The 23,538-nt window shown below is 46.1% G+C and overlaps 1 protein-coding gene and 1 long non-coding RNA gene across 4 annotated transcripts in view; one reads left to right on the top strand and one right to left on the bottom strand.

Moving 5' to 3' along the window:
• TBC1D8 (TBC1 domain family member 8) overlaps nucleotides 1-14,870 on the bottom strand; it is a 144,784-nt gene extending 129,914 nt beyond the window's left edge. For 2 of the 3 annotated variants that reach the window (XM_034952037.3, XM_034952038.3), the window contains exon 1: nucleotides 14,447-14,785. In XM_034952037.3, the coding sequence (XP_034807928.1) occupies nucleotides 14,447-14,573 (127 nt within the window). In that variant the 5' untranslated portion in view covers nucleotides 14,574-14,785. Of the gene's footprint in view, nucleotides 1-14,446; nucleotides 14,786-14,827 lie in introns of those variants that run through there. The other variant, XM_063594757.1, reaches the window with a different exon arrangement.
• LOC130541254 (uncharacterized) lies at nucleotides 14,871-18,708 on the top strand. Its single transcript, XR_008955301.1, has 2 exons — nucleotides 14,871-16,057; nucleotides 17,333-18,708. It is a non-coding gene; the product is annotated as an uncharacterized LOC130541254 (long non-coding RNA).
• Nucleotides 18,709-23,538: the final 4,830 nt, after the last annotated feature.

The following is a 23,538-nucleotide window of genomic DNA, read 5'->3' as shown; positions in this document are numbered from 1 at the left end:
TTACGAAGATCTAGTCTGACCCTTCACTCCAGCCAAACCCTTGCCATGGCTGAATCCTTGATGATGAATGATCACGAGCTATACATTCTGTAAGCAATCTTAATGCCTTGCTTACGTTTCACATTTATTTTTAATTATAATAACAAAACAGCAATATAACAGATACTCAGAACCCATTTAACTCTCTATGCTCCCATGGTGGGTAAAATACCTACATCTCCATATGAGGCTGCGCAATGCTCTTTACGCCTTTTTAAAGTGTTTCTGTCAAGCAAACACTGTTTTTCAAGCGAGAAAGCCCAGAAGCTTTCTAAACCATTCATCACTAGGCTAATTCTTTTTTTTTTTTTTTTTTTTTTTTTGAGACAGTTTGGCTTTTGTCGCCCAGGCTGGAGTGCAATGGCGCGATCTCGGCTCATCACAACCTCCGCCTCCCAGGTTCAAGTGATTCTACTGCCTCAGCCTCCCAAGTAGCTGGCATTACAGGCGTGTGCCACCACGCCCAGCTAATTTTTGTATTTTTAGTAGAGACGGAGTTTCACCATGTTGGTCAGGCCGGAGTCCAACTCCTGACCTCCAGTGATCCGCCCACCCCAGCCTCCCAAAGTGCTGGGATTACAGGCGTGAGCCACCACGTTTTTGAGACGGAGTCTCGCACTCTCGCCCAGGCTGGACTGCAGTGGCGTGATCTCGGCTCACTGCAAGCTCCGCCTCCCGGGTTCACGCCATTCTCCTGCCTCAGCCTCTCGAGTAGCTGGGACTACAGGCGCCCACCACCACACCCCGCAAATTTTTTGTATTTTTAGCAGAGACGGGGTTTCACCGTGTTAGCCAGGATGGTCTCGATCTCCTGACCATGTGATCCGCCCACCTTGGCCTCCCAAAGTGCTGGGATTTGAAATGACTTTTAATCTGTATAGTCCTTCTGGAAATAGATATTTTTTGAATCCTGACCGTATTATTTCTAACAAAATACTAAATACATCTAAGCTGAGAAACATACTGAGTGGAGTCAGTTTCCTACCAGCATTTACCCCAGACAAGACAGTACAGGGGCGTCCTACATGCAGGCTCCATGTGACGTGAAATGCCAAACCAGTAACATTACATTTTTAAGCTGCCACAGTCTCCTCAAAGAACTCTTTTTGCCAGCTGAAAACATCACTGTATAGTGCTACGCCAACAGACTTGGGTTCTGTATGAGTTCATTCTCTTACTGCTATAAAGAAATACCCGCGACTGGGTAATTTCTAAAGAAAAGAGGTTTAATTGGCTCACAGTTCCACAGGCTGTACAGGAAGCATGGCTGGAGAGGCCTCAGGGAGTTTTCACTCATGGCAGAAGGCAAAGTGAGAGCAGGCATCTTCATATGACCGGAGCAGGAGGAAGAGGGAGAGGGGGAAGGTGCTACACACTTTTAAAGAACCAGACCTTGGGAGATCTCTATCACAAGAACAGCACCAAAGGGGAAATCCACCCTCATGATCCAATCACCTCCCACCAGGCCCCACCTCCAACACTGGGGATTACAATTTGACATGAAAATTGGGTGGGGACACAGATCCAAACCATATCAGGTTCCATTTAAATTAGTTAATTGTTTTGGTGGTAAAAGAAAAAAACATTATCCTTTACTATTCACATCTGTGACACTAAATGTATGGGGAGCTTTCCCATACCAACCAATTCTCCAACTCTCCAGACGCCACCTGGGTGTTCTACAATTCCATTCAATTCTGACACTAACTACCTGGAATTAGTGCGGGTTAAAGGCTCGGTCCCACGAGACTGGCCCCATTTCAGACGCCAGTCACAAGCCCAAGGCTGTCACCTGCACTTCCGACCAACCAGCTACAAGTCAGGGGTTCCCATAACCCCATCCTCAGGTTTGATAATTTGCTGGGATGGCTCACAGAAACACATTTCCCAGCTTATTATGTAATAAAGAATATGATCAAGGATACAGAAGACAGCCAGATGAAGAGATACACAGGGCGGGGTGTATTGGAGGGGACGTGGCACTTCTGTGCCCTCTCTGGGTGGGCTACCCTCCATGTGTTCAACAGCCCTGGAGCTCCCCAAACCCTAGAGTCCAGGGATTCTTAAGGTGGCTTCACCACCACCACCTGAGCATGACTGATCATTAATCTCCAGCCCCTGCTCCTTCCCAGAGAATGGAGGTGGGGCTGAAATCCCCAAGCTTCAAATCTGTTCTTGCTGGTGACCAGTCTCCACCCAGGAGCCCACCAAGAGTCACCTCATTAGAACAAAAGATGCTCCCATCACCCAGGAAATTCCAAAGGATTAGGAGCTCTGTGCCAGGAACAAGAAGCAGAGGCCAAACAAGAAATACATTTCTTAATATGTCACAGGTAGTCAGAGACAAATTCTTCCACACATTTTTTTTTTTCAGTAGTGAGTACTAACCCCATTTCTAAAACAACATTCCTCCGGAACTGGCTCCTGAGGTTCCCTCACCTGGATGAGGTGAACTACTCCCTCGACCTATTCAAATCTTTCCCCAGCCCGTCTCAAGACCCAACAGCTCGGCCCCAAATCTACAACACTTGTGGATCCAGCATTCAACAGAGACTCCATTCATTGACAAATAATAAATATGTATCCAAAAACAAAAAACAAACAAAAAAAAACACCACCACATCCCACCTTGAGAGAGCTGCCTTCATCCGCCATCCCTACTTCCTCGCCACCCTCCAGTCTCCAGCCCGCTCCCACGCCACATCTGCCTGCATCCAAGCTGCTGTGGCTGAGGTCTCCAAGGTCTTCCTAGCCTTTTCCACACTGCAATGCAGAGCAGACCCCTCCCTCCTTCTCACATACACTTCCTCCTGGCTTCAGGGAAAATACACTGCTGAGGTCCTCCTGCCCCTTGCCCATGCCTCAGTCCCCTCTGCCCTTTCCTCCTCTACAGGCCTTTCTAGACAACTCCCAGGTATCCCACACTTAACTTGTCCAAAACAGACTCTCGGAGGCCTCAGGACCTTTGCACATGCCATTTCCTCTGCTCAGACGGCTCTTTTCCCAACTTCTCACCAGCTACCACCCTCCTGCACACCATGCAGGTCTCAGTGGAGATCACAGCTCCTCAGAGACAGCTCCCTGATGTTCCAACCCAAATTCATTTCCTTCTTATTCTCTCTCGCATCCCCTGGCACTCACCACCATTGATAACTCAGTGTTTCATGGCTTAGTATCACCCCACAATCACAACTACAAAGTCCACCTCTCCAGACTATAAGCTGCACAACAGCACAGGGCCTGGCACTGCTGAATAAAATGCTCTTTGGGTTTCTTTCTGCTGCTTTATCTACAAGTAATTTCATTGATTTAACCAACATATCTAGAAAACATTACAGTTTGAAGCATAAAACCTCCCCCACAGCAAAAACTTTCATTATTTTTATGCAATCGTTGCTACTGTTTTGCAGGTTAATAAACTGAGACCCTACAAAGAGTGGGTTATGGTCACAGAACCCCTCTTTAAAGTTGAGAAAGAAGACAAAGATCATGAGCTTGCAACTCTAAACCTATTTCCTCTATTGAGAGAGGGAATAAAATCCAGAATAGATATCTTTAATTTCAAATAAAAGTACCTGACTAAATTAGATTTCTGAAATTTAAAACATTTCTGAAAATAGTTTTAAAAGCTTCTGTAAAATGACACACCCCACGCATGCTAGACATTTTGAAGGCTAAACATAGCACACTGAGAGGACAAATAGCTGACACAAAGGCGTCCAGGGAAAATCACGGCCCCTGGGCAATGAGGGGACACAGCTTCAATGTCTTCCTGATCGCCACTACCCAAACAGAGCTGCCCACCAGAAAAAATGCCAAGCTCTCCCTGAGTTTAGATGCTGTCTGCATTATATCAATGTTACAGGTACGTGTCAATCAGCATATAATTCTGCAAGGCTCATGAGAAACACAAACAGTCCCCTTATTCCTTGCTGCTCCCACTTACCAACTCCCCAAAGGCAACCTCTTCCAACTCTTAATGGATTATTTTTGTATCCACCTTTGCATCTCCAAATAACACATCTATATTACTACTTTTTTTTTTTTTTTTTTTGAGACAGAGTTTCACTCTTGTCGCTCGGGCTGGAGTGCAATGGCACAATCTCAGCTCACTGCAACCTCCGTCTCCGGGTTCAAGCCATTCTCCTGTCTCAGCCTCCAGAGTAGCTGGGATTACAGGGATGCGCCACCATGCCTGGCTAATTTTTGTATTTTTAGTAAAGACGGGGTTTCACCACATTGGCCAGGCTGGTCTCAAACCTCTGACCTCCGGTGATCCACCCACCTCAGCCTCCTGAAGTGCTAGGATTACAGGCGTGAGCCACCGTGCCCAGCCTACTTCTTGGATATTTAGTGTAGGCATTAGCTGTCAACTTTCAGAAGTGGAGGCTTTAGCTCCCTTTCACTGACTACCACCCGCGACCCAACACTCCCACCCCAGTTATGCAATAATTTCAGTTAGATCGTGAGTCAATATTTACATTATTATAACTACAAAACCATTAACAAGAGCTGAGTTTTGCAGCAAAACTACAGTACTTTTTCCACCCTATACAACTTTTTATTTCCCCCGGAATTAACAACTATCCCAGAATTTCTGACTTACTCAGCTTTCCATCTATGGATAATCTATCCACAAATTCTCCCCTGATGTGCAGATCTTCATTCAATATGTGCAAACACACTTTACAGTCTATCATTTTCTCTTCTCCTAGAAGTTGTCCTGCAGCCTCCTGCCAGGCTCCAATCTAGACCGAACGCTGGGTTGGGGGAGGGAAGAAGAGAGGTTCTCACTGACATCTCAGGATTTCCCTTCACCATCATCTTAGAGATTCCCCTCCAAGCAGCTCTTCTTAAACAAGTAACAAAAAGAACAAACTCTGAAGGAAAAAGATCTTGCCAGAAGAGGTCTAGGTAAATTAATTAATTAAAACAAAAGGGAAAAGACTGATACATCTGACTGCATGAAAATTAACAATGTGAGTTCTTCAAAAAACCTACAATGAAAATAAAAAGCCTGACTTTAAAAAAAATACATACAATTGAAAAAGAATACAGAAAAACCACACATGAAGGCACGCGCACACACACACACACACACGGCTCATAAAAAAAACTAAAAAAAAGATAAGCCAACAAAAAAAATGAGCAAAAGACTCAAGTATTTCTCAGAAGGAAAAACAAATACTTAATGAACACATAAAAATATTCTCATCCCTATTAGTAACAATGAGAAATAGTATCTTAGTGGTTCTAAGATACTATGTAAATACCTACCAGATTGGCAAAAAGTAACATCTCTGACAATATCAAGCATTAGCAAGGATGTACCGCTGTGGGAAGTTTTTTCTTAGAGACAGGGGTGTCACTATGTTGCCCAGGCTGGACTTAAACTCCTAGGTTCAAGCAATCCACTTGCCTCAGCCTCCCAAGTAGAGGGGATTATAGGCATGCACCACCATGCTCTGCTTGGAAACAATTTGGAATTATCTAGAAAGGTTGAAAATACACATAGCTATGACCCAGTATTAGGGCTGTTCACAAAAGTCCCAGTTCTCCGTCAGAAGAGACCCTTGCTGACCCACATTGAATATACAGCATGACAGAGAAATAAATTTATGTGTCGGGGTGTTTGTTACTGCAGCATAACCTAACTCATCCTGATGGATACACCCAACAAGGTCACTCATAGAAATATTCTCTAGAGAAATGTATACCTGTGTGAACACTATAGGAAAATGTTCACAGCAGCTTTATCTACTAAAACAACTACAACCCAAATATCCAAGGACAGGAGAATGAATAAATAATAATACATTCACTCAATGGATTACTACACATCCATGAAAATGATTAATGAACCATGGCAGCTACCATGGGTCAAAGTGAGAAAAACATAATGCAGGGGGTGGGGTGATCAAGTGACAGAAAAATACATAAAGTATGAATAAAAGTATATTTTGTAATAAAGTTACAAAAACACACAAAACTAAACTATGTATTGATTACGAATACATATAAATGTGTTAAAACTATAAAGAAAAGCAAGTCAGTATTAACACATAATCCAGGGTAGTGGTGCCTGCAAGGAAGGGAGGGAAATGTAATCAGGAAAACACAGAAGGGGTCTCTCAGGCATAGGATATACTCTTATTTTTTTACTTACAGGTGGTAGATATATAGTGTTTGCTCCATTAACTACAACTTACCTTAAATACTCTTATGCACACCGAAAAGTTCCTAACTAAAAAACAAACCATAAAATGCAGTACCTTTTCATAAGGATATCTTACTAAGGCACTGTTTATTTTATTGTTGATTTTTCTTTCCTTTCCTTTTTTTTTTTTTCCTTGAGACGGAGTCTTACCCTGTCACCCAGAGTGGAGTGCAATGGCGAGATCTCGGCTCACTGCAACCTCCGCCTCCCGGGTTCAAACGGTTCCCCTGCCTCAGCCTCCCAAGTGGCTGGGATTACAGGTGCCCGCCACCACACCCAGCTTAGTTTTGTATTTTTAGTAGAGATGGGGTTTCACCATGATGGCCAGGCTGGTCTCGAACTGCTGACCTCGTGATCTGCCCACCTCGGCCTCCGAAAGTGCTGGGATTACAGACATGAGCCACCACGCACAGACACCTTTCCTTTTTTTAAAAGTAAAAAGCAGGAAGCAGGAAAATAATAAAATCCAGTAGAATGAAAGACTCACCAAATGTTAAAGAATATGGATGACTCAAATTCATACACATATGTTTGTTGGCTGGTGATACACTAGAGGAATAAGTCTGGTTCTGTACGGAATCATTTACAACAAGGTTACCAATAAGTAGTTCTTCCCCTGCCGCCCCTACCCCTTGAGAGGGTCTCACTCCAATGTCCAGGCGGGAGTGCAGTGGTACGATCACAGTTCACTGCAGCCTCAACCTCCAGGGCTCAGGTGATTCTTTCACCTCAGCCTCCCAAGTAGCTAGGACTACAGGCACATGCCACCATGCTCGGCTAATTTTCTGTATTTTTTTGTAGAGTCAGGATTTTCCTATGTTGCCCAGGCTGGTCTTAAACTCCTGGGCTCAAGCAATCCACCCACCTTGGCTCCCAAAGTGCTAGGACTACAGGCGTGAGCCCCCTTGCCCGGCATCAATAGGTAGTCCTAACAGCTGGGCTGGTTCAGCCACAAACTACTGCTAGTCCTTACAGCACACAGTGCTGGTATAAGACAGTTAAGAACACCACTCTATTATTTATTCCTGCATTCTACATAATTTCCATTTGCAGGATGATACACACAAAACACTTCTCAACTGCACAGGCTCACATCTATCCATTTTACTTGATATGTACAACTTGATATCTCCTACATGACATCTACATGAAGTTTGTACTTGATCCCCTCAAGATTGTACTACTTGATGTCTACATCCATGTATTTCACAAATATTTATCAAGAGTGCTCTGGTGACAAGAACCATCAGCACTAAAGGCACAGGAGAGAGGGGCACAGACCTATGACCTCCCTCCTGGAGCTCAGGATCTGGTTCACCCTAAACAGACAAACCCTCAAAGAGCCTCTTCATGACTACAGTGGTGGGAGTAGGGGAAGGGTCAGGTACATCTCCAGGAAGTGGAGCTCAGGCGGAGCCCCAAAGGTTCACAAGAATTAGCCAGATGCTTGGGGGTGGGGGAGGAGACAGCCATGAGGGGCCTGGGAGAGAAAAGTGCCAACATGCTGCAGGGTCTGTGCTTAAGAGCAGAAGGGGGAAGAGAGGCAACCCAAGAGGTGGTTCAGGGGCAGCGCCTGCAACCCCCAGCAGTGATTAAAATAGGCTCACGGCTGCTTTTTAATACCATTGATGTAAGTTTTTAAAATAGGGGGAAAAAATCCATGCTGAAAGAATTACCAGATTTACTTTCATTTTAAATAAATTCCTCTTGGCCGGGCGCGATGGCTCACGCCTGTAATCCTAGCACTTTGGAAGGCCTAGGCAGGCAGATTGCCTGAGCTCAGGAGTTCGAGACAAGCCTGGGCAACAATGGTGAAACCCTGTCTCTACTAAAATACAAAAAATTAGCCGGGCGTGGTGGTGCGTGCCTGTAGTCCCAGCTACTCAGGAGGCTGAGGCAGAAGAATCGCTTGAACCCAGGAGGTGGAGGTTGCAGTGAGCCAAGATCACGCCACTGCACTCCAGCCTGGGCAACAGAGCGAGACTCTGTCTCCAAAAATAAAAATAAAAATAAATAAATTCCTCCTTTATCCAGTGCCACCTAGAATGTGGAGTCAAGATCATAAAATCCTTCTGCCTTCACTTCTAGTAAATAAATTCTTTACAAGCTACCAGCCTCTCAATAATTGTCAGCTCTTCCTAAGGAGTTCCAATTAGGTGGAAAAGGCCACCCTCCAGTATCCCACCGCCTGCACAATTTGTACCTTATATTATCTCCTGGAGTGACACAGTCCGTGCCTTGTTTGATTATCTCATTACAAATACATTGCCCTTATTATGCTCTCACTAAATGCAATTCTTGGAAACCTCAAGGCTTTTATTAATAGATTATCAGCCCCTAAAGATATATCAGTTATTTAACTTAATTTTTCAGATGTATGATCCTAAAATCAAACTACTTCCTTTACTTGTGGTTTCTTCCCTATTATGCTTTTAAGAAAAAATACCAAAGCATGTAAGACTCTGGAGCCAACATCTGGGACTTCTATAGAATGCAACAGGCTGCCCTGTTGAGTCAAAGACTTTCACTGTTGGAGGAGACAAAATTCACCAACAAACTCAGCTATATGAGCAGGACTCCAGCCAACCTCAGACAGACTAGCCAAGAAATGCAACATCCATGCTGGACTTCATCAGTTTCCAACCTTCTGATAAGAGTCCTTCTGAGCAAGCCTTGTAACCCCACATGAATCCTTAGCCTGTCAGTTTCACCTCCCCCAGTCATTAGGACACTCTTCCAAAGGCAGTAGGTGATTCACTGGAGGCACAGCATGAGCACTCACACTCAACATTTGAAACAAGGTGAAGCTCCCTTTACTCACTACGATTTAATGTGGTGAGAGGAGCCGTGTGCCCAAATCCTATAAAAACACCTTTCTCCTGAGCAATTCTTAACCCAAGCTGTTGTTTAAATATTTCATCTTTTAATGACACATATTAAATACTGCACTAATAGATAAGTGAATGTGTCTTATGTCCTTCACTACAATGCAAATGTTTTTACACCTTTATTCTCAGAAGCCATTATTCAGTTTTTTTAAATTGTACTTTGCTTTTCTTCTGTCAAACCTACCAGGTGCCAAGCACAATTAAGCCCTTGATGTATACTGTTTATTTTAATTCTAAGCCTTATTTTAATCATAACCATTATGCATTGCTGATGGGAATGAAAAATGGTACCGCTGCTGTAGAAAACAGTTTCTAACCCTCCGAAGTAAGATTCATTATTGTCCCTTTCTTAAGGCTGAGTTATAACTAAGGCTCAAAGAAACTGGATAAACTAACTCAAAGCCTCTCAGTCCAGATTCTTAATGAACAGACTTACTTACCTTGACTCCAAAGGTTGTATTTTACACTATTTTTCACTATACCATACTTCCCTCCCTTCACCCTAACTGTTTAGCTAATCAGCCCATCACTACTACAAATGCAATGACAGGAACAGGGACTTAAGGTAACCATGTTGCAAAGCAGAAAACATCAATATTTTTTCAAATTACAACTTTTAAATTGTCAGCCAATTTAAGAGAAGAATTGCAAGATTATACAGGAATACACGCAATAAAACCCTGAAAAATCAAATCCTTCAGAGGACACAGCTGGGTGGTGATATCTGTTATTTAGAGTAATGTTTATTCCACTCACTATTTTTTAATTATCACACTGTAATTGTACATATTTATGGGATACAATTTGATGTTTCAATACTCATATATGTTACATAATTATCCAATTCGGGTAGTTAGCATATCCATCACCTCATGCAATTATCATTTCTTTGTGGTGAGAACATTCAAAAGCTTCTCATTCTCATAGCTATTCTGTAATATACGGTACCACCACAGTCACCCTACTGTGCAAGAAAACAGCAGAACTTACTTCTCCTATCTAACTGTAACTCTGTACCTGTTGACCAACCTCTCCCTATCCATCTTCTCCCATCCTGGTAACCACTGTTCTACTCTCTGCTTTGATAATACCAACTTTTTAAGATTACACATATAAGTGGGATCATGCAGTATTTGTCTTTCTGTGCCTGGCTTATTTCACTTAACACGATGTCCTCTTCCAGGTTCATCCATGTTGTTGCAAATGCGCCAGGCACGGTGGCTCACACCTGTAATCCCAGTGCTTTGAGAGGCCGAGGCCGAGGCAGGAGGATGGCCTGAGGTCAAGAGTTCAAGACCATGTTGTCGCAAATGATAGGATTTCATTCTTTCGTATAGTTGAATAGTGTTCTGTTGTATATATCTCACATTTTCTTTATTTATCTCTTGTTGGACACTTAGGTCGATTCCGTATCTTGGCTATTGTAAATAGTGATGCAATAAATACAGGAACGCAGGTATCTCTTCAACATACTGATTTCATTTCCTTCGAATATATACCCAGTAGCGGGACGGCAGGATCATGCAGCAGCTACATTTTCAGTTTTTTGAAAACCTTCCATACTGTCCTCCATAGTGGCAATATTAACTTACAATCCTACCAAGTGTGTGAGTGTTCCCTTTTCTGCATATCCTCACCAACACGTTTTTCCTTTGTCTTTTCAATAATAGCCATTCTAAGAAAAACATTAATTAAATAAACAAGTAATAGCCATTCTAACTGGAGTGCGATATTTCCTTGTGGTTTAGATGTGCCTTTCCCTGATGATTAGTGATGCTGGGCATGTTTGATGTACCTGTTAGCCATCTGTATGTCTTCTTCTGAAAAATGCCTATTAACATCTTTTGCTCATTTTTCAATCCAGTTATTAGATTTTTTTGCTCTTGAGCTATTTAAGTTCCTTATTATCCCACTCACTTGAAGTGCTTCAGAGACCCTGGGAGAGAGGGCAGCAATGTTGTGTGTTCTTTCTCTGCACTGTCTCTTTCCCACATGCTAACATCTCCGGGCTCTTTGTTCTCCCAGAGCTGGCTGAACTTGTTGCAAGAGGTTGGAGACTGTATCAAAGTGAACACTGTATAACTTTATTTCCTTTCCAGAGTAGCAATATCACTTCCGCAAGCAGAAGTTTGGAAACATCTCATAATCCTGAATTCTGCCATGCTATGCTCTAACCTGAGGAAAAGATGGGCACCTCCCTAGTAGTGCTCAGAGCCCAGGAGGTAACAATGGCAGCCACATCTGTGCCCGCCCTTTCTGGCCACCAGAGAAGTTAGTGTGATGATCCATCCCCCTCAAAAGAGGGAGCTACAAAAAAAGACTGGAGGAAACAATTGTGTTTCCCACCCACACCCCTCCAGCTTTCCATAATGGTCAGACTGCCAGGTAAACAGGAAGCTGAGAAGAGACAGGGGTTGTTCCTGTTCCAGGCAATCAGTCCCAAACGCTGGGCCTCTACTCCCACCCAACTTTTAAGAAAAAAGTGGGATCCATCATCCATGCATACAGTCACCCATCCATTCATCCTACAAATGTTTCCTGAACAAATATGCTGGGTACTATCACAGGTAAATACCTGCCCTCATAGAACAGGCAATTTAGCAATGAAAAAAATAAATTGGTACATTGTAAGAGAAAGTGAGAAGGAACTATGGAGAAAAATAAACCTGGAGATGTGAAGAGAGGGAGAGAAGAGAGAGCATGTATATGCACGTATGTAAGCAGGAGGGCCGATTTTAATCCTCAAGGAAACAAAAGCTGATAGTATTTCTGAAGTTAGGCAATTAAGATTACTTCAACCACGAGATCTCCTCTGTTTAAACTCCTACTAATACAAATTCAGCATCACAATAAAGGAAAAGAGATGTTTATTGATTACTGCTCTCTTACATTTTACTTCCAATCCCCCTTAGGCCACCACTGCTTGCTTCCCTCCAAACAGAAGTCTACAACCTGCCAGAATGTGTATCACTGTAGCCCTCATTCTTTTCATAAACTCAATCTAGGTTTTAAACTCTTAAATTGCTAACAATCTGCCACATTAGAATTGCACATTTTTCAAAAACCGCCACCACCACAGAGCTGCCCTGTGTCCCATGGGTCTTGACTTTACCACAATCCTAAGTGGCCCCATGAAGACCAGCCCCCAACAGCACACGTGGCAGTTCGGCGCTGCTTCATCGGCATTGGCTTCCCAGCTAAATGCTCAAAGGTAAAGTGTCTGGCTGCACATGTCATCCTTTTCACAATCAACAGGGTCTCCAAGAAATACATCAAGTGTCCTCTTTTTGTAGACTTTTCCCTCTTTATGGTCGATCTTGTTGCCTTTAAGCATAAGAAAATTCTGCACATTCACAGTAAGTCCAAACCGAAGTAAATATCAAGGAATGCCAGAGCCACAGGTATAATAATAATATGGGACCTGCTTGATTTTGGAATGAAACAGGGAGGGAATTCACTGAGTTCATCACAGAGAGACTCTGGACAACAGAGTCAGAAACCCTCTGGACAGGAAGCGGGCTTGAAGCCCGACCAGGCATCCTATGGCCAGCTCTGCCCTCCGTGTCTGGAACCATCTCACCCACTAACTAGATGGTGAATCGGCTGAAGGTAGCCGGCCCTCACCGCCTGCTCTCGGGCCTCTTTCCAGAGCAGCGAGCAGAGAGTATCCTACATATGTGCACGGAACTCAGTGAATGAATGAGCGTTTACGGGACAAACTGTCCTTATGTTTCTCACTTCACAGATCTTCAGGCCTTGTCCTCACTCTCTACTAAATGAAACATTTATAGACCAGGAACCCTGCTAAATGCACCATAAATAAAGATACACTGCCCTCAAAGAAAGGGAGGGACGACAAATTCCTGCCTCTTCGCCTCTTCCCAGGGCACCACCCACCTCCATTTCCTGAGAGCCTGGGCACTAAGCACCAGGGTGCGTCACGGGGCCCAACAAGGCCACTGTGGCCCCTGCCTCCTGCACAACTCCCTCCCCCAAAGCTCAAAACAGCTCCTGGAGCAGGCCCACGTGCTGCCCAAGTTGCCCAAGTTGAGTCCTTGTTGCCACTCAACAGGACCACTGGTTACCAAAGCACCGCCTCCATCCAGAATCCTAACTACCCTCTGCCCCTTCCATGGGGAACCCTCAGCTGCCTACAGCTCCCTCCATGCAGCAACCTGCCAACTCCCACCCACTCACCCGGTCTCAGTGTAAGTCTGCACTCCTCTAACAAACCCAACCGCCAGCTTTCTCAGAAGCAAAAGTCCAGCAAAATCCAGTTCCTTTGCACTTGGTTCTGCGGTTTCCAGGCTTGTTAGTACATCTCCTACCAGACTCAACCTCAAAAAGGCCTTCCCTAGACTGGTCTGAGAGCAGAAAGAGCCGCCAACCACTAACCCGGGGACCTAACCTAGGTCCTTTGACCTCTCTCTGGCCTCTGTCTTCTCCTCAGTAGAACAGGAACGAGACAGGAGATCTAAGCTCTCTTTTATTCCGATTCCAAAATTGGAAAGAAAAGTATAGGTCCCCTAGATACAAATGAAAAAGTCTAATTGTTCCTTCACTGACCTTTAAACAGGTGTCCTAGCTACTGCAAGTTGGCGTCAATTTCAAAGAGCTTTAGAACAAAACTTTTAGAAAAAAAAAATGCTTTGTTTTTTCATCAACTTTACGAGCCTGGGTTTTTTTTCCTATCATTCCTTGTAAGACACTGAAAGAGAGGAAAAAACTGATCTGTTCAATTTCTCTACTGAGATCACGAGCTTGGGATTCGCCCACCCTCAGTTTCCCCTCCGGGCGTGGAGACAGTTTCCGCTCACCGCGGCCTCCAAGAGCTGCGCCCCGCGCGCATCGCCGCGCGCCCCCAGCCACGACACCACCTGGAGCCTCCGGCGCCTCCAGATGGCCGAGTCCGGGCTGGCCCGGCGCACCCCGCTGTCACCTGGCCCCGCACAGCAGCCTCGCTGCTCCAGGGCGGCCCCGCTCCCTCCGGCCCCGCTCCACCCGGCGTTTCTCCTTCGATTCCCAAGCCGAGTCCGGCCTCCAGCTCACCGGGCCAGGCGGCGAAAACACCTGCCTCGCCCGGAAAACGCACGCGCCCGGGAGCCCCCTCTACCACCACCTCGACGGGAGCCCGCGGGAGAAACGCAGAAAAAAGGAAAACAAGCCCGCGGCAGGGCCGTCCGGGCCCCGCGTCTCCCAAGAAATCGCCTCTGGCGACGCAGCCCGGGACTGGGGGCCGCGGGCCCGGCGGGGTGCGAGACCCCGGGCCCGGCCGCCGCGCCCGCCCCGGCGCGCCCCTTACCGGTGAGGCGGCCGCCCCCCTCGCCGTGCCCGCGGCGCCGCTGCAGGATGAAGTAGCAGCTGCTCTTCTGGGTCACCCAGAGCTTCAGCGCGTTCTTCAGCAGCACCTCCTCGGGCTTGAGCCACATCGCGGCGGTCCGGCCGCGCCCGCCGGCCCCAGCTCACATTTCCCCGGCCGCCGGTCGCTGTGAGCCGAGCCCGCTCGAGAGGCGACGGCGGCGCGCGGGGACCACAGCCCGGCCGGTGCCCAGCGCTCTGAGAGCCCGCGGAGCGCAGCAGGCGCAGCTCGCCCCGCGCACCCAGCGCAGCCCTCACGTGGCCCCGCCCCGCACCCGCCCCCGGCCCCGCCCCAGCCGCCGGCCCCGCCCCCGACCGCCCCTACCCCGCGGCTCCCGCGGCGCCTCCCGGGTTTCCGCGTCCCAGGCGCTCCGGCGCGCAGTTCCGGAGTGGAGGGAGGAAGTCCAATCCTGCGCCAGGCTCCCTCCCTCCCGCCCCTCCGCGCTCCCAGGGGGAACTCGGGAGAGCCGCCGTCCCTGATCTCGACCTGAGACGTGGAGGAGGGACAGGGAAAAAGCCTTCTTCTCGCAGCTGCAGGTTGCCCCACCGAGGGCATTTTTCCGCACCGAGGGGGCCGGGGGCAGAATGCACGCCAGAAAACCTAAGTGCGCTGGGTTTAAAATAGCAACAACAACAAAAATTACAAATAACCAAAAAACAGCATAAGAATTAAAAACAGTTATATTCCAATGTTTTTAATACTTGGTTCACATTTTGGATGCTCTCCCCAGGGATCCGACGGCGCTGCGGAGGCGGCAGCGATGTTTGGGATCCTAAAGAAAGCATCAGACCAGACTCAGGTCTGGATGTCCCTCAAGTGGCACGGAGGTACCGATATTAGTGTCGCCGCCGTCAGTGCCCTGCCCAGAAATAAAACCTTTGTTCTGAGAGAAATTGAAAAGCTGGAAAATATGGAGTAGGCGATGTGAAGAGAAACTACAGGGAATGTAGAGGTCGGGTTTTAAATGCGTATTTCCTCAAGGATGTTGTGGAAGCAGAGACAAGGTGGCTGGCCTGGAGCAGGCTGGAGGACCTCCAAGGATCTCCACAGGGAGGCAGTTACATTCAACACCCTACCTAGCAAAAGAAGAAAAGAACAACCCCATCAAAACATCCCTGGGGTTTTAACAAAGGAATCCCTGACAAAACGTGACTGATAACTAGGACAGAACTGAAAAGTGGAAGTAAAGTCAATCCCGACCCCCCCAGGACGCCTGGGAACTGAGGGAAGCGCCCCCAGAAGGGAACAGCTCAGAAACCCTGACCAGACCTGGCGGACAAGAACCGTGTGGGCGGGGGACAGGAACGCCCACCCAGAGGCCGGGAGAGCATGGTCCAGGACTGGCAGCCACTAACAGCCTCTGAATGAAACTGAGGAAGGAAGTCAATGGTAATCGGGACCATTAGGGTGCACCAGGGCATATAGAACAGTCAGGGACGGTAAGAAAACATTCCTTCCAGAGACATTCACTGGCACCTCCCGCGCAGACACACTGCCAGGCCCGGGAATGGCAGAGATGAACTGGGAGACTTGTCTGCCCTGGAGAACTCACAGGTAGGAAAATGAGGCAGAAAAGAGCCGTAGGCTTCCTAACAGGAGCCCACGCAGGGGGGCAGTGAGCAGAGAGCAATGCGCAGACCGCGTGGTCAGTTCTTGGGGGGAGGGAATTGAGAAAGTCCCACAGAACAGCTGTTGCTAGATCAGTACTTGAATATGAGTTTGACAGGAGGTCAAGTAAGGGAGGTCATGTCTGGTAAATGGATCAGCACAGATGACCTTGTGGTTTAGAGCAGCCTCTGGTGGCTGACAGCCCCAAATCGAATCCTGCAACTGCTGCTAATTAGCTGTGTGATCTTGACCTTGGGCAAGATACCAATCTCAATGAGCCTCAGTTTACTCAACTATAAAATTAGGATAATCGTAGTGCCTCCCTTGTAGGAACTATCAAGAGCATACTGTAGTAAGTACTTAGAACACAAAGTAAGTACTCAGTGAACATCAGCCATTATTATTAAATGTTCAAAAACTTCTGAAAGGGTTCACACACGCTCACCCATGTTTTAAACATTATTCAGCTCTGATCTGCCAAATATTAAATATGAAAGAAGCACAGAGAGGGATATGAAAGTCATTGGGAAGGCATGGGAGGGTACTATGAGGTACTGTGTTTCTATTATCTCTCTCCCACCTCCGAAGCTCCTGCCTGTGCCATTACCCAAGTCAAACAGAAGCCAGTAGGAGGCAAGGGGGCACAGGCTGCAGTCTGCGGCAGTCAGCCTCCCAGACACACAACAAGGTGGAGGAGGGTGAAGAGGGGATCTGGAGGAGCGGGTGGAGAAAATCCGGCAGAGCCCTAGCCACTTCCCGCTGTTGCTCATCTCTACGTTCTCATCGCCCTTGATGGTGTTACAGGTTGACTTATGTCTCCCCAAATTCATATGTTGAGGTCCTAACTCCCAGCAACTCAGAATGTGACCTTATCTGAAAAAAGGATGATTACAGATGTAATTAGTTAAGATCAGGTTATTAGGGTGGCCCCTAATCCATAATGACTGGTGTCCTTATAAAAAGAGGAAATTTGGGAAGACAAATCCACAGGGAGAACACCATGAGAAGATTAGAGTTGTGCTGCTACAAGCCAAAGAACTGCCAGAAGCCGGGAGAGGGGCCTGAAACAGATCCTTCCCTGCCGACAACCTTGATCTCAGATGTCTAGCTCCCAGAACTGGGAGATAATACATTTCTGTTGTTTAAGCTACCTCGCTTCTCGTACTTTGTTACTGCTGTCCTAGCAAATTAATCCAGTTGCCTCTGTAATCCTGCCCACAGCTGTTGAGCAGCAAGTCTCTTCAACCTTTCGGAGATGGACTGCATTTCCTACCAAGACCCTGGCTGATAGCAGAGTGACCCCAGGAAACACAGTTCCTCAATTGTGGGATTCTGGCTGGGTTACCCACAGATTCGTGCGTGCATAGCGAACAAAAGGGATGCTAGTAACCCGTGGCATGGAGGGGCAGCAGGATTACTCCAGTTAGCACTGGGAATAGTGTGAGGGGCAGATGGACCACAAAGCTTTGGGGGCTTTTGCTGCTGTTGCACTTGATTGCTATGGCAACAGTAATAATTATAAAGATTGTAGAGTGAAATGGGTGTTTCTGACTGCCCTGGAGAGTTTTTAAACAATGGAAAAGATAAGCATGAAGTATTAAATTCTTATTTTAAGGTACAGATATGCTGAAATCCAAAGAACCATTTATCTGGGATAGGCACAGGACAGACTAAGTTCATCTTCAGATACTAAATATAATTGTACAGATTACAGAATTGTGGCAAAGGTTAAGTGCTCAACCTCAGCAAGTTCTCTTGCTAAGATTAGGACACTGATTGGGAAGGAGTAGGACCACAGACTTGTGATAGGAACATTTGGACAGACACAGACAAAGCCGAATTCCCAAATCTCAAGGCTCCCTTGTATACAGAAGCAGCCCCGCCTCCCCTGTGCAAGGAAATTAGCCTTCACATACACTAAGAGCTTTCAAGACTTCACTGGGGCCTCTGCCTCCCACATGGATGCCTGTTCTCCAAACTTGCCCCTGATGCACCTCATTGACTCCAGGAGCATAACAAGAATAAACTCTCTACAGAGCCCAGAAGGAGAAATGCAAGGTCAGCCAGAGAAGAGGAGGATGGAAATAGATTATATACCACGAAAGCTGGAAAATCTTGCCAATATGTGTTGCAGAGAAGCTGAGAACTGTGTATGGGAATGGATTCTAAAGTGTTAAGACTAAGGAGGTTGAAATACTAGGTTAGGCCAGGCATGGTGGCTCACACCTATATTCCCAGCACTTTGGAAGGCAGAGACAGGAGGATAGCTTGAGGCCAGGAGTTCAGGACCAGCCTCGGCAACACGGTGAGACACCATCTCTACAAAAAATGTAAAAATTAGCCACGTGTGATGGTGCACGCGTGCCTCTGGTCCCAGCTGCTCAAAGGCTGAGGTGGGAGGATCATTTGAACCTAGGAGGTCAAGGCTGCAGAGACCTATAATGGCACCATTGCGCTTCAGCCTGGTGACAGAGCAAGACCCTGTCTCGAATAAAATATAAAGTAAGATTCAGCAAAATTTATGAATATGCATACATTCCCCTGGGATTTATGATTTAGTGTGTTATATATTGGAGTGATTAAAATGTTTTAGACAACGTGGTGATGTTTCTTTTCTTTTTTTTTTTTAATTGCAATGGAGTCTCGTTCTGTTGCCCAGGCTGGAGTGCAGTGGCATGATCTCTGCTCACTGCAACTTCCACCTCCCAGGTTCTCGTGCCTCAGCCTCCTGAGTAGCTGAGACTACAGGCGCACTGCACCACGCCCGGCTAATTTTTTTGTATTTTTAGTAGAGATGGAGTTTTGCCATGTTGGTGAGAATGGTCTCAAACTCCTAACCTCAGGTGATCCACCTGCCTCCGCCTCCCAAAGTTCTGGGATTACAGGTGTGAGCCACTGCACCCAGCGATGTTTCTTAATATACTATGAATATACAGAAAACGCTGAATACTTTATTTTTTATTTATTTATTTTTTGTGAGACGGAGTCTCGCTCTTGTCGCCCAGGCTGGAGTGCAGTGGCGCGATCTCAGCTCACTGCAACCTCCACCTCCCGGGTTCAAGTGATTCTCCTGTCTCAGCCTCCTGAGTAGCTGGGATTACAGGCATATGCCACCATGCCCGGCTAATTTTTGTATTTTTAGTAGAGATGGGGTTTTGCGATGTTGACCAGGCTGGTCTTGAACTCCTGACCTCAGGTGATCTGCCCACCTTGGCCTCCCAAAGCGCTGGGATTACAGGCTTGAGCCACCGCACCCGCCCCACGCTGAATAGTTTAAAAGGTAATTTGTGGAAAACGGATCATAATGCACATGACTCTTGTCCAAAGCAATGCAGATAAACTTTGGTCCATAAAGACATCCTATAGAATATTAATTAGTTTTGCATCCACTAGCAAATTTACTGGGCATTCCTCACTAATATCCATGTCTATACCTATATATCTGTTCTTTGAATTCTCCTTTGAACTAATCTTAACGTCTTACTGATTCCCTCATTAATGAATGAGTCGAATAAAATCTTTGATCCATGTTCATTTTATATTTACAATGAGAATCATGCTTTTAACTTTTTGGAAATTATTCTTTAGCAGTAGAAGACAGGGAACAGGACTGGTAGGGTGTTGAAAATATTTTGTTAGCCAGGCACGGTGGCTCACGCCTGTAATCCCAGCACTTTGGGAGGCCAAGGCAGGCAGATCACGAGGTCAGGAGATCAAGACCATCCTGGCTAACACAGTGAAACCCTGTCTCTACTAAAAATACAAAAATTAGCCGTGCGTGGTGGTAGACGCCTGTAGTCCCAGCTACACGGGAGGCTGAGACAGGAGAATGGCGTGAACCCGGGAGGCGGAGCTTGCAGTGAGCCGAGTTCGCGCCACTGCACTCCAGCCTGGGCGATGGAGCAAGACTCCATCTCAAAAAAATAAAAATAAAATAAATATTTTGTTGTAGTTGAAAGATGGAAAAAAGAGAAGCCAGGGACAGTGGCTCACACCTGCAACCCCAGCACTTTGGGAGGCTGAGACAGGAGGATCACTTGAGGCCAGGAGTTTGAGACCAGCCTGGGCAACATAGTGAGACCCCATCTCTACCAAACCAAAAAAAAAAAAAGGAGAGATAAGAGAAAAGGACCCTCAAGGCGGGGTGTGGTGACTCACGCCTGTAATTCCAGCACTTTGGGAGGACAGCAGGCAGATCATGAAGTCAGGAGTTCGAGACAAGCCTGGCCAACATAGTGATACCTCGTCTCTACAAAAATACAAAAATAAGCTGGGCATGGTGGCGCACGTCTGTAGTCCCAGCTACTAGGGAGGCTGAAGCGGGAGAATCGCTTAAACCTGGGGAGGCGGAGCTTGCAGTGAGCCGAGATCACGCCACTGCACTCCAGCCCAGGCAACAGAGTGAGACTCCATCTCAAAAAATAAATAAATAAAATAAAGAGAAAATGACCTTCAAAGATACTTTTGCTCTCCTATCCCGGATACAAATACCCCACTAAACATACTCTCTGGCCCCAAGAAAAGATACTAGGCTCTTAGACCTTGGCAAAACCTTGAGAAGTAGACCCAACCTCTAGGACACCTCTCTCCTCTGAGAGCACCCAAACCGCAGTGACATCTCCCTGATGTGGTCCCCCTCACGTGCTGACTGGCAGTCTGAGAAAGGTCATAGAAAGACGAGCACACCGCATGTCCTGCCGTGGGATGGCAAGCATTCAGAGATGAAAGCACACCACTCATTCAACACTTCACTGCCAGCATTTGCTTGTAGTTAATCTGAACTCAGCTGGCAGGTGACTGGCCCAACTCATCATTGGTTTGGCGAGAAGTACCAAAAATCCCTTGTTGTACAGGTGAAGGAAACTGCACACACAAAGCCTATCCATGTGACGATGACTTCCACTTGGGGGTGAGAGGTGGTGCCGGGCCGGGACCTCTTTTCCTGGATCCAGGACCTGGCTCCTATGTCTCTGTCCTAGCAGCCCAGCCTGCCCATGTCAGCCGTTCCAGACAGCAATCACCAGCCCCTTGCCCTTCCCTTCATACATGCAGAGGAGGAAGAAGGAAAAGGAGAGAGAAATGGGGAAGAAAAACTAAATATTCTGAGATGTTAGACCCAATATAAAAAAGCAACGGTAAGGCATTTCTGGTTTTCCTTCATAATTAATACTTTTTATTTTATTTTATTTTTATTTTCTTGAGACTCTGTTGCTCTGTTGCCCAGGCTGTAGTACAGTGGCACCATGTCAGCTCACTGCAACCTCTGCCTCCCGGGTTCAAGTGATTCTCCCCACTCAGCCTCCCAAGTAGCTGGGACCACAGGCATGCACCACCACACCCAGCTAATTTTTGTATTTTTAGTAGAGATAGGGTTTCACCATGTTGGCCAGGCTGGTCTCAAAACTCCTGACCTCAGGTGATCTCCTGCCTCGACCTTCCAAAGTGCTGAGATTACAGGCGTGAGCCACCACACCCGGCTCATAATACTCTTTAGTTCTTAATAGAATTGTCACTTATGTTACCTACAAGCTTCTGTTAGTGTCCAGATACCTACTAAATGTAGTTGTTTTTTGGTTTTTCATTGATTTAGTTTTTTTAATCTTTAAAATAATTTTTAAAATGTATGCTTTTGATATTATTGATTTCCTTTTGAAAACTGCTATCACATTTTCCTCGTTGACTTTTGGCTCACATTTCTAGCTCGATTCCTTGTCTGAAGCATGATTTTGTATTTCCTCTTATAACATGAATGCTGTGAAGGACAGATCATTGGCCCAGGCTGCAGTTTCTCTCCCACTTCTGACAGCTCAGTTGTAAGGTAACAGGCAATGAAGGAGCCCTCTGTGTGTGCTCACACCTTTTGCCACAGTGCCTTCCACCCAATGGGCGCAAAGCACGCTCAAAATCAGTCACAAGAAGCCCAGAAATAAGCTAACAAGTTTCAAGGGATTTGCAAAGTCAAGAAACAGCCATTGAATATGTTCAACAGACTAGCACTGTGAGAAATTCCTGGGATTCAAAAAAAATTGTAGGCCCGGTGCAGTTGCTCATGCCTGTAAACCCAGCACTTTAGAAGGCCGAATGGGGCGGATCACCTGAGGTCATGAATTTGAGACCAGCCTGGCCAACACAGTGAAACCCTGTCTCTACTGAAAATACAAAAATTAGCCGGGCATGGTGGCAGGCGCCTGTAATCCCAGCTACTCGAGAGGCTGAGGCATGAGAATTGCTTGAACTCAGGAGGTGGAGGTTGCAGTGAGCTGAGATCACACCATTGCTCTCCAGCCTGGGCAACAGAACGAGACTGTCTCAAAATAAATAAATAAATGCTGGTTCCTGGCTTTATATCATGGTAGGAGGAGTTTCCTCCAAGGGAAAAGAACACTGTTGGAGGACTACTATATACTAAGCTCTGTGCTTGTACTTTCAACAGGTATCTCACTTATTTCTCACAATAAATCTAAAAGAAAATTAAAATTAGTCCCATTTTACAGATGAGAAAACTCAGCCCACAGAAAAGTTTAGAAACTTGCCAATGTCACATACCTGCTACATGGCAGAACCAGGATTTGCTCCCAGGCTTTTCTGAATCTCAGCCCAATGCTCTTTCCATTAATGAACAGTTTAAGTTGGTTTCAGTCTTATTAATGGAAGGAGAGTGGCATCTATTTTTTTCCTTAGCATTACTTTCAATAAAGATTAGAGCCATCATCCAAATAACATGCGCTTCGAAGGAGGCAGATATGGATTCAGAAATCTTTCCCTAGCTCCTAGCTTTGCAACCACAGGCAAGTTCCTTAATCTCTTACAATTTCAGTTTCTTCACAGGGATACCTATGTCTCTCTAAGATATTATAAGGCTTAAGTGAAGTGACCTAAGTCATACACCTACCTCAGGCTTGTCCTGGGCATGTCTTCTAAATAGCAACTGTTATAATCACCTCTGGGTTATTCTAACCCTGGCCCTGGGTATAACTGTGACATATCTCACCTCTGTCTGCAATTCTGAAATTGCTTTTGTATCCTGCAGACTGAAGGACCTTCCCCAGCATTCTTCCAAGCACAGTGAGAGGCAAGCACCCCAGGAAAAGATGATAGCAACTCAGAAATAATGACCTCTCCACATTGAATCTCTATTGCAAACAAACATTAGTTAGTTTGGTTATGTGTAACCACTAGATTCTTTTTGCTAAATGTCAGTAGCTACTAGTGGTTTGAAATAAGCGAGGGTGTAGATATGCCTTTCATCACCACCGTGTACTCAAAAGAGTTAATTTGTTAAAATGGAAGCAAGTCTCTTAAATTTTGCAGCACACTCAAGCATGTATTAAACATTTATTAGAGACCGGGAACAGTGGCTCACACCTGTAATCCCAGCACTTTGGGAAGTCGAGGCAGGAGGATTATGTGAGCCCAAGAGTTTGAGG

The sequence above is a fragment of the Pan paniscus genome, chromosome 12, assembly GCF_029289425.2.
Source record: "Pan paniscus chromosome 12, NHGRI_mPanPan1-v2.0_pri, whole genome shotgun sequence".
NCBI classification, from domain to species: Eukaryota; Metazoa; Chordata; class Mammalia; order Primates; family Hominidae; genus Pan; species Pan paniscus.
Note: the sequence above shows the minus strand (reverse complement) of the source record. Positions and strands in the feature narration are given on the sequence as shown.